The 13,879-nt window shown below is 43.8% G+C and overlaps 1 protein-coding gene across 1 annotated transcript in view; it reads left to right on the top strand.

Annotated features, from left to right (window-relative positions):
- The window catches only part of LOC120020362 (translation initiation factor eIF-2B subunit gamma-like), a 45,838-nt gene extending 32,692 nt beyond the window's left edge, over positions 1-13,146 (top strand). Inside the window, exons 11-12 of the mRNA XM_038963958.1 lie at positions 8,172-8,275; positions 12,924-13,146. Of these exons, the coding sequence (XP_038819886.1) occupies positions 8,172-8,275; positions 12,924-12,976 (157 nt within the window). The 3' untranslated portion in view covers positions 12,977-13,146. The remainder of the gene's footprint in view (positions 1-8,171; positions 8,276-12,923) is intronic.
- Positions 13,147-13,879: the final 733 nt, after the last annotated feature.

Here is a 13,879-nt window from a genome sequence, read left to right as displayed (position 1 = left end):
AGTGTAGAGGGAGAGAGAGGACAAATAGGTTTCAGAGGCCAGTGTAGAGGGAGAGAGAGGACAAATAGGTTTCAGAGGCCAGTGTAGAGGGAGAGAGAGGACAAATAGGTTTCAGAGGCCAGTGTAGAGGGAGAGAGAGGACAAATAGGTTTCAGAGGCCAGTGTAGAGGGAGAGAGAGGACAAATAGGTTTCAGAGGCCAGTGTAGAGGGAGAGAGAGGACAAATAGGTTTCAGAGGCCAGTGTAGAGGGAGAGAGAGGACAAATAGGTTTCAGAGGCCAGTGTAGAGGGAGAGAGAGGACAAATAGGTTTCAGAGGCCAGTGTAGAGGGAGAGAGAGGACAAATAGGTTTCAGAGGCCAGTGTAGAGGGAGAGAGAAGACAAGTAGGTTTCAGAGGCCAGTGTAGAGGGAGAGAGAGGACAAAGGGGAACAGGGAGGGAGGGAGATGACTGCAGCGCGAGGGGACTGACTGAGGCTTGTTTTATGTGATATGTGGGTAAAATGGAGAACTCTATGTTGACAATGTCCATTGGTGTGCAGTGAACCAGAGCATGCTTACAATGCAATACAAAAGCACATAGGTGATGAATATACATGGTTAAACGTCTGGATTCTCAGCAACAATGTATTTCACTTCATCCATATAACTCACAAGTTGTTGCACAGTGAGTTGATAGACTTGTGAACATATTTGCACAAACTTTTGGGATAAAAAAAACATTAATCACACTTGTTTTCTACCTTAAGTTTCATTTTCAACTATTTATTGTGGGTGGATTGCTGACTCTGGAAAGTAAATCTACTATGAATTGGGGGGGGGGGTTTCAGCCTAGCATTGGGAGACATTTTTAATTAAAGTATTTTCACTCGTGCTGGTCGGTTGAAAGGATGTCCTGGCTGGTGATTTAAAACGGCAAGCATGACATGAATCGCAGGAGAGCGACCACTGAGAAGTAGAAAAGGAGTCTGTTATTTTAAATTCACACATCCTCAAATCCGGGGGAAGAGCTTTAACTGGCAGAGTTAGGCTTTAGCACAGTCCCTCTTAAAGACAGGGAGGCCAGAGCCAGTGTAGGTACCCTCATGTCCCAGTTAGTGCAGAAAAAGAAAGAAATGGCAATTCTTTCACAACATAAAAAAAAATGTAAGAGGGGATTAGTAAATCCCTGGCATGTTAAAGAAGGCACTTGCATTTTTGGGCCCTTTGTTTGCATGTAGGAGGGCTTGTTTACAAAGCTAAGGATATTTGGGGGGTCGAGGGAGGCCGGCGGAAGAGGTGGGTGGTTAAGGTGGGGGGGCTCACAGCAAGGAGGAGCATAGTGTCAGTAATTAGTGGTGTTTCAGTTGGGCTTCTTTGGTGGTCTCTCTGTTTAAAACTCCAATCCTTGTAATCTCCAATTGCCATCCACCCCCCCCAGCCGGGTTCCCTCCCTCCTCACCCCCCTCTCCCTCCAACCTTACCACCACCACCTGAATAGAATGCCCTCTGTGCAACAGCAGCCAATACAAACCTGCCTGTGTGAGTGGATGCAGGGCCTAGCGTGTCAGAGGCTCATGCATGTTGCTCCTCAGCCCGCCCCACAGAGCTCAATCTGTTGGTTCTCCCAGCTCTCCTGCCTAACCCTAACCCAACACACTACCACCACTACCTCAGAGTCTTTCCAACTGCTGGTACTGAGATTTAGCATGCCTCTGCCTGCCACCCAGGGTCTGGAGTTTCACTATGACAGTTACATATGGGAAGATGAGATTAAATCCTGAATTGAGGTTTATTGATTTCCTCTTTTTATTGTGCAGTTTAAGTTTGGTTTGATCAATCAAAGGTATGAAGAAACAATTTGGATGTTTGATAATGAGTAAATTAACAGTAAATGAAGATTAGGCTAAGAATTTGAAAGATTATTGACTTCTTACTCCACTCAAAGGAATGAGTATACTGCCTACCTAGACCCCAAACCAACCTACCATTGTTTAGACTGAGCTCAGTGCTAATAATGATTACAACATGGGGGTTTATTTTGACATGGGGGTGTGCTTGGTCTCAGCTTTGATGAACTGTCTATAATGTTTCTTTACTGCATGTCCTCAACAAAACAAACCTGACGATATCGAAATATTATAATTGTTTTTATTATAATATTTTTTTAACCTTTATTTCACTATGTAAGCCAGTTAAGAACAAATTCTTATTTACAATGACGGCCAAACCCGGGCGACGCTGGGCCAATTGTGCGCCTCCATATGGGACTGCCAATCACGGCCGGATGTGATTCAGCCTGGATTTGGGGGGGGGGGTTCGTCTTTTTTCGTATATATTTCAATCTCTTTTTTTCATTTTAAAATTAAATATACCTTCCGGCAACCCGCCTCACCCAATGTGATACGGATGTGCTATTTTTAGAACCTATAGCTAGAACCTCCATCAGAAGCTAGCCATCAGATGCTAACCAGCTAATTAGCTACTAGCTATTTAGTCATTGTTAGCCACTGCTAGCGGCCTTTACCTTTAGCTCAGACACCAGACGCTTTTAGCCTGGATAATACCCGCCAGTCTGCACAGCACGATATCCACCCTGAGCATACCAGACTGCTTTTCTCCACTACATCACCAGATTCCTGCCGTAAGCTCTGGCCCATTACTCCAGATCAACGCAACTAGCTAGCTGCTACTGAGTGGCCCAGGCCCGAAGCTCGCCTTGAGCCAGGCCCATCTCCCGGACTGCTCAGTGGACCCTATGATCACTCGGCTACACAGATGATGCCTCCCGGACTCTTCACTAACATGACTAGAAGCCACTACATCACCGGATTCCTGCCGTAAGCGCTGGACCTTTGCATCGGATCATCGCAGCTAGCTAGCTGCTACTGAGTGGCTATAGTGGCTAACGCCCTTGTCCCGAAGCTAGCACAAGTTAGCCTCGAGCCAGGAGCATCTCCCGGCTAGCAAACGAAATTACTCCAGCTACAATACCTCTTTTGCCAATTGGCCTGGACCCTTTGTAGAAACGGAGCCCCACCGATCCATCATGACTGATCTGCCGATGTAATTCCACCCGTTGTGCCCTCAACCAGCCTTTGCCGGACGTCAGTGAAGATGCTTCTGCAAGCCCCGGCCTGCTATCTTTATGACCGCCATGTCTCCCGCTTGCTAGCGTAGTAACGACTACCTAACGGCTTCCCTGTTTCATCTATTGCTGTTCACTGGACCCTATGATCACCTGGCTACATAGCTGACGCCTGCTGGGCTGTTCATTAATCACGGTACTCCATTTTGTTTATTTTGTTTTGTTTATTTTGTTTCGGCCCCACCCTCGATCTCGGGCCCTTTGTGTAGTTAACTGACCCTCTCTGCCCATTCATCGCCATTTTACCTGTTGTTGTCTCACCCATTTGTTGTCTTAGCTAGCTCTCCCAATCAACACCTGTGATTGCTTTATGCCTCGCTTTATATCTCTCTCTAATGTCAATATGCCTTGTATACTGTTGTTTAGGGTAGTTATTATTTTTTTATTTTACTGCAGAACCCCTTGCCCCACTCAACATGCCTCAGATACCTCTTTTGTCCCACCTCCCACACATGCGGTGACCTCACCTAGCATAACTAGTGCCTCCAGAGATGCAACCTCTCTCATCGTCACTCAATGCCTAGGTTTACCCACACCCTACCATACCCCTGTCTGTACATTATGCCCAGAAATCTGCTCCTTTTATTGTCTGTCCCCAACGCACTAGACAACCAGTTTTGATAGTCTTTAGCCATACCCGCATCCTACTCCTCCTCTGTTCCTCAGGTGATGTAGAGGTTAACCCAGGCCCTGTGTGTCCCCAGGCGCTCTCATTTGTTGACTTCTGTAACCGTAAAAGCCTTAGTTTCATGCATGTTAACATCAGAAGCCTCCTCCCTAAGTTTGTTTTGCTCACTGCTTTAGCACACTCCGCCAACCCTGATGTCCTTGCCGTGTCTGAATCCTGGCTTAGGAATGCCACCAAAAATTCGGAGATTTCCATCCCCAACTACAACATTTTCCGTCAAGATGGAACTGCCAAAGGGGGAGGAGTTGCAATCTACTGCAGAGAGAACCTGCAAAGGTCTGTCATACTTTCCAGGTCTATGCCCAAACAGTTAGAGCTTCTAATTTTAAAAATGAATCTCTCCAGAATTAAGTCTCTCACTGTTGCCGCCTGTTATAGACCCCCCTAAGCTCCCAACTGTGCTCTGGACACCAAATGTGAATTGATTGCCACCTATCTATCTTCAGAGTTTGTTCTGCTATGTGACCTAAACTGGGATATGCTTAACACCCCGGCCATCCTAATATCCAAATACACCTCTGCTGTTTTCAATCAGGATCTCAGCGATCACTGCCTCATTGCCTGCATCCGTTATGGGTCCGCGGTCAAACGACCACCCCTCATCACTGTCAAACGCTCCCTAAAATACTTCTGCGAACAGGCCTTTCTAATCGACCTGGCCCGGGTATCCTGGAAGGATATTGACATCATCCCGTCAGTACAGGATGCCTGGTTGTTCTTTAAAAGGAATGTCCTCACCATATTACATAAGCATGCCCATTTAAAAAAAAATAGAACTAAGAACAGATATAGCCCTTGGTTCACTCCAGACCTGACTGCCCTTTGACCAGCACAAAAACATTCTGTGGCGTACTGCACTAGTATCGAATTTTCCCCGCGATATGCAACTGTTCAGGGAAGTCAGGAACCAATACACACAGTCAGTTAGGAAAGCAAAGTCTAGCTTTTTCAAACAGAGATTTGCATCCTGCAGCTCTAGCTCCAAAAAGTTCTGGGACACTGTGAAGTCCATGGAGAATAAGAGCACCTTCTCCCAGCTGCCCACTGCACTGAGGCTAGGAAACACTGTCACCACCGATAAATCCACGTTAATCGAGAATTTCAATAAGCATTTCTCCACGGCTGGCCATGCTTTCCTCCTGGCTACCCCAACCCCGGACAACAGCTCCACACCCCCCGCAGCTACTTGCCCAAGCCTCCCCAGCATCTCCTTCACCCAAATCCAGATAGCAGATGTTCTGAAAGAACTGCAAAACCTGGACCCGTACAAATCAGCTGAGCTAGACAATCTGGACCCTCTCTTTCTAAAATTATCCGCCGCCATTGTTGCAACCCCTATTACTAGCCTGTTCAACCTCTTTTGTATCGTCTGAGATTGCTAAAGAGTGGAAAGCTGCCGCAGTCATCCCCCTCTTCAAAGGGGGTGACACTCTAGACCAAAACTGTTACAGACCTATATCCATCCTGCCCTGCCTTTCCAAAGTCTTCGAAAGCCAAGTTAACAAACAGATCACTGACCATTTCGAATCACACCGTACCTTCTCCGCTGTTCCGAGCTGGTCACGGGTGCACCTCAGCCACGCTCAAGGTACTAAACGATATAACAGCCATCGATAAAAGACAGTACTGTGCAGCCATATTCATCAACCTGGCCAAGGCTTTCGACTGTCAATCACTGTATTCTTATCGGCAGACTCAACAGCCTTGGTTTCTCAAATGACTGCCTCGCCTGGTTCACCAACTACTTCTCAGATAGAGTTCATTGTGTCAAATCGGAGGGCCTGTTGTCCAGACCTCTGGCAGTCTCTATGGGGGTACCACAGGGTTCAATTCTCGGGCCGACTCTTTTCTCTGTATCTATCAATGATGTCGCTCTTGCTGCGGGTGATTCCTTGATCCACCTCTACGCAGACGAAACCATTCTGTATACATCTGGCTCTTCTTTGGACACTGTTAACAAACCTCCAAACGAGCTTCAATGCCATACAACACACTCCTTCCGTGGCCTCCAACTGCTCTTAAACGCTAGTAAAACTAAATGCATGCATTTCAACCGATCGCTACTCTGGACGGTTCTGACTTAGAATATGTGGACAACTACAAATACCTAGGTGTCTGGCTAGACTGTAACTCTCCTTCCAGACTCATGTTAAGCATCTCCAATCCAAAATGAAATCTAGAATCGGCTTCCTATTTCGCAACAAAGCCTCCTTCACTCACACTGCCAAACATACCCTCGTAAAACTGACCATCCTACCGATCCTCGACTTCGCCAACACTCTACTCAGCAAACTGGATGCAGTCTATCACAGTGCCATCCGTTTTGTCACCAAAGCGCCATATACCACCCACCACTGCGACCTGTATGCTCTCGTCGGCTGGCCCTCGCTACATATTTGTCACCAGACCCACTGCCTCCAGGTCATCTATAAGTCTTTGCTAGGTAAAGCTCCACCTTATCTCAGCTCACTGGTCACCATAACAATACCCACTCGTAGCACGCGCTCCAGCAGGTATATCTCACTGGTCATCCCCAAAGCCAACACTTCCTTTGGCCGCCTTTCCTTCCAGTTCTCTGCTGCAAATGACTGTAACGAATTGCAATAATCGCTGAAGTTGGAGACTTATATCTCCCTCGCTAACTTTAAGCATCAGCTGTCTGAGCAGCTCACCGATCACTACAGCTGTACACAGCCCATCTGTAAATACCTCATCCCCATATTGTTTTTATTTACATTTTTTGCTCTTTTGCACATCACCTGCACATCTATCACTCCAGTGTTAATTTGCTAAATTGTAATTACTTCGCTACTATGGCCTATTTATTGCCTTACCTCCTTACTCCATTTGCACACACTGCATATAGATTTTTCTATTGTTATTGACTGTACTTTTCTTTATCCCATGTGTAACTCTGTATTGTTTTTTGTCGCACTGCTTTGCTTTATCTTGCCCAGGTCGCAGTTGTAAATGAGAACTTGTTCTCAACTGGCCTACCTGGTGAAATAAATAAAAAAAATATATAATAATTCGAACCAGGGACAGTAGTGATGCCTCTTGCACTGAGATGCAGTGCCTTAGACCGCTGCGCCACTCGGGAGCCCTGACAATGGCATTGTTGTATTTTAAATGTTGATGGTGTATAATTTGCCCACACGAGGTAGAGGCTGGTGTTGTTCTTCAATATGCATGCTCAGTCTTTCCTCTAGGTTTTTTTTAGCAGTGCTGGTAACTGTTGCGGGGGATTTTGGGCTGGGTTGTTCATGTGTTTCTGGATCAATAGGGTCTTAGTGGTGGGCGGTGTCGTAATGGCTGTGGTCAACTTGTTTGTGTGGCTTAAATTGTTCTGGAATTGGTGGTGGAGAGAGAAAAAATCAGTTTTTCAACTGATTTCCTGCAATTCGATACATTTTCCCATGGAGCTGAGAGGAAATTGTGCAGTGTGAACTAATTTCCTGCAATTCTATGCATTTTGCCATGGCTAATTCTATGTTCTTATGCTCAACCATTCTAACTGAACCAATGGGAACCCCAATCAGGCCCCCTGGGCATGTGCCCTGCCTGCCCCATCAGTAATCCAGCCATGACCAAAATATTCCTTAATTCATCCTTTTTTGAATTTTCTATTTTCACACTGTCTAGATTTTTTTTTAACTTCTGAAAGATTATAATAAAACATATATGTCAATTATCTTTTCTGCATACTTTGTCTAGTTTTAGTCATTTTAAGTTTAGACTGAAAGCATTTTTCCATAAATAAAATAATTGGTGTGGCGGCAACAATGAATGAATACAGGGGAAACACTGACGCTAATCTAGTCTCTTTAGGAAAATAAAACAAGACAGCTGAAAACTCTGAGGGATCATGTTTCCTTTTAAGGGGGGTCAGAGGCAGGAAAGGACAAGGACCTCCCTCAGCTGTGCAATTAGCTGAAGACATGAAAGAGAAATGTTCATTGTAAATATGTTCTTCTTCCACTCTGAAAAAAACCTGGCCTGGCCCAGGCATGTCAAGTAAACATCAAACTGGGCAAATAAAGTGATATAGTTTTTATAGTGCCAAAGTGATCCCTGAAAAATATTAGTGTGTGTGTGTGTGTGAGCCTGTGCAGTTTAAAGCAGCCACAGACAGCGGGACAATGTTACTGTTCATCCAGAAAACGGCCTCCTTGAAATTGGAGTAGATGTTTAAACAGTACATAAAACCAGGATTTTGACTGTGTTATGTCAGTGACCACTGGCCAGAAATCAACTCTGCTGCGATGTCTTCACAGATACCCACAAGCTGCACAGTGTGATAGTGTACTAGTTCTCAAGGGAGATTGACAGTTGATGCTGCTCTGTGTTTGTTCTACAGGTGTAACATCCAGGGCAGTGTGATCTGCAGTAATGCTGTGATTGGCCGAGGTGCAGACATCAAATACTGCCTGGTGGGGAGTGCCCAGCGCATAGAGCCAGATGGTGAGCATACTACTGCCTCACCTCACCTTGCTATCACACACAGTCCCACTCCCCTCTACTCTATCAGGCAGCAGTAGTATACCGCAGGTTGCAAGATTCCGGTGCCCCAAAATTTTCCAGGTTTTTCAGAAATCCTGTTTGGTAGATTCCTCGAATCAGGAGAGAATAAGTAGGAAATCCAGGAAACTTCCCACTGGGATTTCTGGGAAAAAATGGGAGTTTGAGAAAGGTACCTGAATTTTGCGTCCCTCAACGGGCGGAAATGACACATGCTACAAGTCATGTAGTATTGTAGCCGGGAGGAATGTTCCAAAAATTGAAATTGGGTGTGATTGGTGTGAACTTGTGTGGGTCAATGTTTATGTGACTGGGTGAATGTGTGTGTGGCGCGCGCCTGCGTGTGCCATGCGTTTTATTCTCCTTCTTAAAGCGCATTTATACCTAACCCTATTTTTGAAATATTCTTAATCCCCTTGTCCATAGTCCTTGATCAAACTGGGGGGTTGTGTGTGTGTTCCTGTGTGTTTGTATGTTTGTGTGTGTTTTGGGGATTGTGGGGTGGGGGGAAGGGTGTCTGGTGGCTGTTGAATTCCGGGTGGTCCTGGCCTGGTCTCTAACCTCTCCATCAATGACACTGTCAGGGGCGCCCCTAAGATGTCCAAGGCCTGCTCAGCCTAATTGACTGAACAACAGGGTGTTGCTACACCACGGCCCCCTGCACCAAATACTGCAACATTTACCTCCCTCCCAACCGACCCCCTTCCACCCTGCCCATCCAACTTCCCAGCCCGGCATGGTTATCGGAGTGAGACTGGACCTGATTAGCCTGCCATAACCTGGAAAGCACTGGCTTATGGAACGGCTCCCAGAAATCCCAAATTACAAGCTAGATCCTTGTACTTCCCATACACTCAGCCCCCCAGCCCAGCATCCCCCTCCCTCGCCACCAACACCACCTAACTCCTATAAGCTTAAAGCACAGCACAGCAAGAGAGCACAATTCAAAGATAGCCCCTGAAAAAAGGCTAACAGAGTGCCACAGAGCAGAGGTTAATATAACCTATCATTATAAAAGCATCACTTATAATAACTGCCATAAAGTCTCGAACTAGCCCGGAGGATGCCAACAACCGTTCTCTTTTAAGTTCAGAAGTCAAAAGCACTTTGACTCATCACTTCAAAGTGCCAAGTTCCCCTTCAATTTGAATAGTTTAATCTTAATGATATAAAAAGTACTGTTCTTTTTTTCTTCTTACGTGATATGGATAATTAAGGCCAAATTAGATGTTAAACCTGAACTTTGGTTTAAACTAAGGTTGGATAGTGCTTAGATACAGCCTTCTCTACTATAGTGACTGTCTCGGATTGATATACTAACACTTCGTTTTGAAGTAAAAGGTATTTATTTTCCCTTTCAATCTGGCTTCACAGGGTGGTCCTATTCATGGCTATCCATCAGACATACAGCTTTGACTACTATCACCCCAAGCTATTGGCCCACTGTGTATACATACATATTACATGCATACTGTGAACAGTGGGTTCTCTTTTACAGAAATGATATCCATATGAAACAAAGAGCAGTTGCTTTATATATAAATCCCCTGAAGCAGTTGCTCCTCACTGGCTCAGTTTGCTTCTGAACACCATCCGTATCAGGTGGGTCGCCTCTCTCTCGTCAGAGGATAAATGAGGAGCAAGACTGGTAAAAGCATTATGCCTCCACTCATAAAGCAGTTAGATGGAAGTGTCTGTGGAGAGAGACCACCCTGTCAGGCAGCCCACAGACAAACGTCTTCTGACTGCACAAGCAGTCAGGTGGCGGTGGGACTCTGCAGGTGTTGCTGCTGTTTCATAAAGGAAGAAGACTGTTCTCCATGCTTCAGGGAGACAGATATGCTCTTCTCTCCTCTTCCTCCTCTCCTCCTCTCCCTCACTGTGTCTTAGAAATACACTGCTCTCCTGGTGTTTCATGCTCTGTTTCTCTTTCCTCCTAACTCTGAATGCAAAAACAGAGCCTTTGTTCGGATTCCTTCACACTAAAATGTATTTATATGGATCATGAATCACTTTCCCAGGTTTAGTTTGGATTAGCTGTGTTGCTCTGGATGGATAGCAGGCTGTCCTCGGGTTTGTCTCAATAGGCTGTTAGGCATCGCACTTATGTGAGGGAAAGAATCATCTGCGTTCCCCTTGTTTTTCTCCTGAAATCCTGGTCCATCTGTCATATTGAGAGGGAAAGTGTCGAAATCCTAGAAATGTGTATGATTTGGCACATTATGAAAATATACAGTGCCTTGTAAAAGTATTCAGAACCCTTGGATTTATTCCCTTTATTGTGTTACAAAGTGGGATTAAAATGGATTCAATTTGCTTTTTGTTTTCAACAATCTACACAAAATACTCTAATGTCAAAGTGGAAGAAAAATCATATTATTTTCAAGATAAATGAAATCACTAAAATGTCGTTACATAAGTATTCAGTTCCCTGAGTCAATACATGTTAGAAACACCTTTGGCATCGATGTTAAAGCTGTGAATCTTCTTGGGTAATTCTATAAAAGCTTTACACACCTGGATTGTGCAATATTTGCCCATGTATTCTTTTAACATCTTCAAGCTCTGTCAAGATGTTGGGGATCATGGCTAGACAGCAAGTCTTGACAGCTTTTCAAGCAGGTTTAAGTCAAAACTGTAACTTGGCCACTCAGGAATATTCACTTTCTTATTGGTAAGCAACTTGTGTAGATTTGGCCTTGTGTTAGGTTATTGGTCTGCTGAACGGTGAATTCCTCTCCTAGTCTCTGGAGTAAAGCAGACTGAAGCAGGTTTTCCTCTAGGATGTTGCATGTGCATCCCGTTTCTTTTTATCCTGAAAAACTCCAGAGTATTTGCCGATGTCAAGCATACCCACACCATGATGCAGCCACCACCATGCTTGAAAAGGAGGCATTTACTCAGTGCCGTGTTGGATTTTCCCCAAACAAAAAGTGTTACGCAACCAGCAAAGTGTCTTCCTTTGCTGGTTGCATACAAGATACATATTTTTCTATATTCTGTATATTTGTATTCTTCTTTTCACTCTGTCATTTAGGTCATTATTGTTGAGTCACTACAATGTTGTTGATCCGTTCTTAGTTTTCTCCCATCACAGCCATTGAAAAAGATAGCTGTTCTAAAAGCACCGTTATAAACTGGGTGGTTCTAGCCCTGAATGTTGATTGGCTGATAGCCATTGTATATCAGACCGTATACTATGGCTATGACAACATGTATTTTTACTGCTCCAATTACGTTGGTAACCAGTTTATAATAGCAATAAGCTTCCTCAGGGGTTTGTAGTATATGGACAATCTCAACGTCAACAGTGAAGAGACGAGTCTGGGATGCTGGCCTTCTAGGCAGAGTTGCATAGAAAAAGCCATATTACAGACTGGCCAATAAAAAGAAAAGATTAAGATGGGCAAAAGAACACAGACATTGGAAAGAGGAACTCTGCCTAGAAGGCCAGCATCCCGGAGTCGCCTCTTCACTGTTGATGTTGAAACTGGTGTTTTGCGGGTACTATTTAATGAAGTTGCCAGTTGAGGACTTGTGAGGTGTCTGTTTCTTAAACTAGACACTCTAATGTACTTGTCCTCTTGCTCAGTTGTGCACTGTGGCCTCTCACTCCTCTTTCTATTCTGGTTAGAGCCAGTTTGCGCTTTTCTGCGAAGGAAGTAGTACACAGAGTTGTATGAGATCTTCAGTTTTTTGGGCAATTTCTTGCATGGAATAGCCTTCATTTCTCAAAACAAGAATAGACTGAGTAGTTTCAAAAGAAAGTCTTTGTTTCTGGTCATTTTGAGCCTGTAATCGAACCCACATATGCTGATGCTCCAGATAGTCAACTAGTCTAAAGAAGGCCAGTTTTATTGCTTCTTTAATCAACACATTTTTCAGCTGTGCTAACATAATTGCAAAATGTTTTTCTAATGATCAATTAGCCTTTTAAAATTATAATCTTGGATTAGCTAACACAACGTGCCATTGGAACACAGGAGTGATGGTTGCTGATAATGGGCCTCTGTACGCCTATGTAGATATTCCATAAAAAATCTGTCGTTTCCAGCTACAATGGTCATTTGCAACATTAACAATGTCTACACTGTATTTTTGATCAATTTGATGTTATTTTAATGGACAAAAAATGTGCTTTTCTTTAAAAAACAAGGACATTTCTAAGTGACCCCTAACTTTTGAACGGTGGTGTATATAAACAATCTTCCACTTTGACAGAGTATTTTGTGTAGATTGACAAAAAATGTACAATTACATCCATTTTAATCCCACTTTGTAACACGAAATGTGAAGAAATCCAAAATGTCTGAATACTTTTGCAATGCACTGCATACTTTTTGTCTGAGTTGAGCATGTTAACTGCCTTGTGACACTTAATTTCTGCTTGAAAAGTACTTCAAAGACCAGAACTTCAGTTTATCGAACACTGTTGTTTTACAAACCCAATTAACCACTCGCTATAGGTCTAGGGGTCTTAGGCCTGCTTAATTATACAGTCCATCTCAAATACTAGGTTCTACAGAAGAACAAAGGGTCATAATCTTCTAACTCAAATGTCTAATTGTGAGAGGTTTCTTCTCACCTGTAGCTGAAAGGACTAACGAGGTGATCGTTGGAACTGACCAGCTGATGGAGATCTAGACCAGAGGGAAGACTGGCCGACAGGAACAACACCTTATTGACCTATCCAACAGACCACAGCAGTGAGGCAAACTGACTTACAACCAGGCAGTTACACACATCACCCCACCATCTCCATTGTCTTTTTTTACATTGTGTCCAAATAAAAGCAATTTTATTTATCCCAAGGATCAATTTCAGTGGTGTTCTTTGTGTGAATCTTGTCTGTTATTTCTGGGTGATTCTATAAAGTTTTGTTTAGTGTTTGTTCGGTCTATACATACATTTCTTCACACGACTATACAGCCTGGTAGTCTGTGTCTGTGCCGTGTGGTGCAGCAGAGGACCAGAGCAGCACATTGGGGGTTAAGTTTATTTGTACACAAAAATGTGGGCTGGACCACCCAGTGAGATCTCATCAAGTAACACATAATCTCTCCCACGTTCACAAATTGATAGAAATTTAGGAGTTGGTCTCTTGACTTTTTTTCTTCTTTGCTGTCAAAGATTTATTGCATTCCTTCGCCAGTGCATTTCTTAAATTACAGGTCTGAAGTTCCTTAGTCACAAACGACGACAGATCTCCAGGAAGATGCTCCGTCTGTCGTGTGATTTGCAGTGGCCTGCTTCATATTGTGTCCGTGACCAATAAAGTAATTTATCGTCATTGGCAGAGTAATTATGTTGTCTGTCTTTTCTGTTTTGTTTTTGTCATTAGTGACGCTAGAATAATAACTGAACTTTCAACTCACTTTTGCTTTATATTTTTTATACAGACAATAGATTCAAGTCCCGATACAAAAGTTATTGTAAAAAAAATCTTCGAAGGACTCTTTTTTTTTGGCCATTTAAAGACTTGAACACACAGATAAATGGTAACATAAATTAAAGATAATGTTATTTTCATTCTTCTTCCTGCTTTAA

The sequence above is a fragment of the Salvelinus namaycush genome, chromosome 25 (assembly GCF_016432855.1).
Source record: "Salvelinus namaycush isolate Seneca chromosome 25, SaNama_1.0, whole genome shotgun sequence".
Classification (NCBI taxonomy): domain Eukaryota; kingdom Metazoa; phylum Chordata; class Actinopteri; order Salmoniformes; family Salmonidae; genus Salvelinus; species Salvelinus namaycush.
Note: the sequence above shows the minus strand (reverse complement) of the source record. Positions and strands in the feature narration are given on the sequence as shown.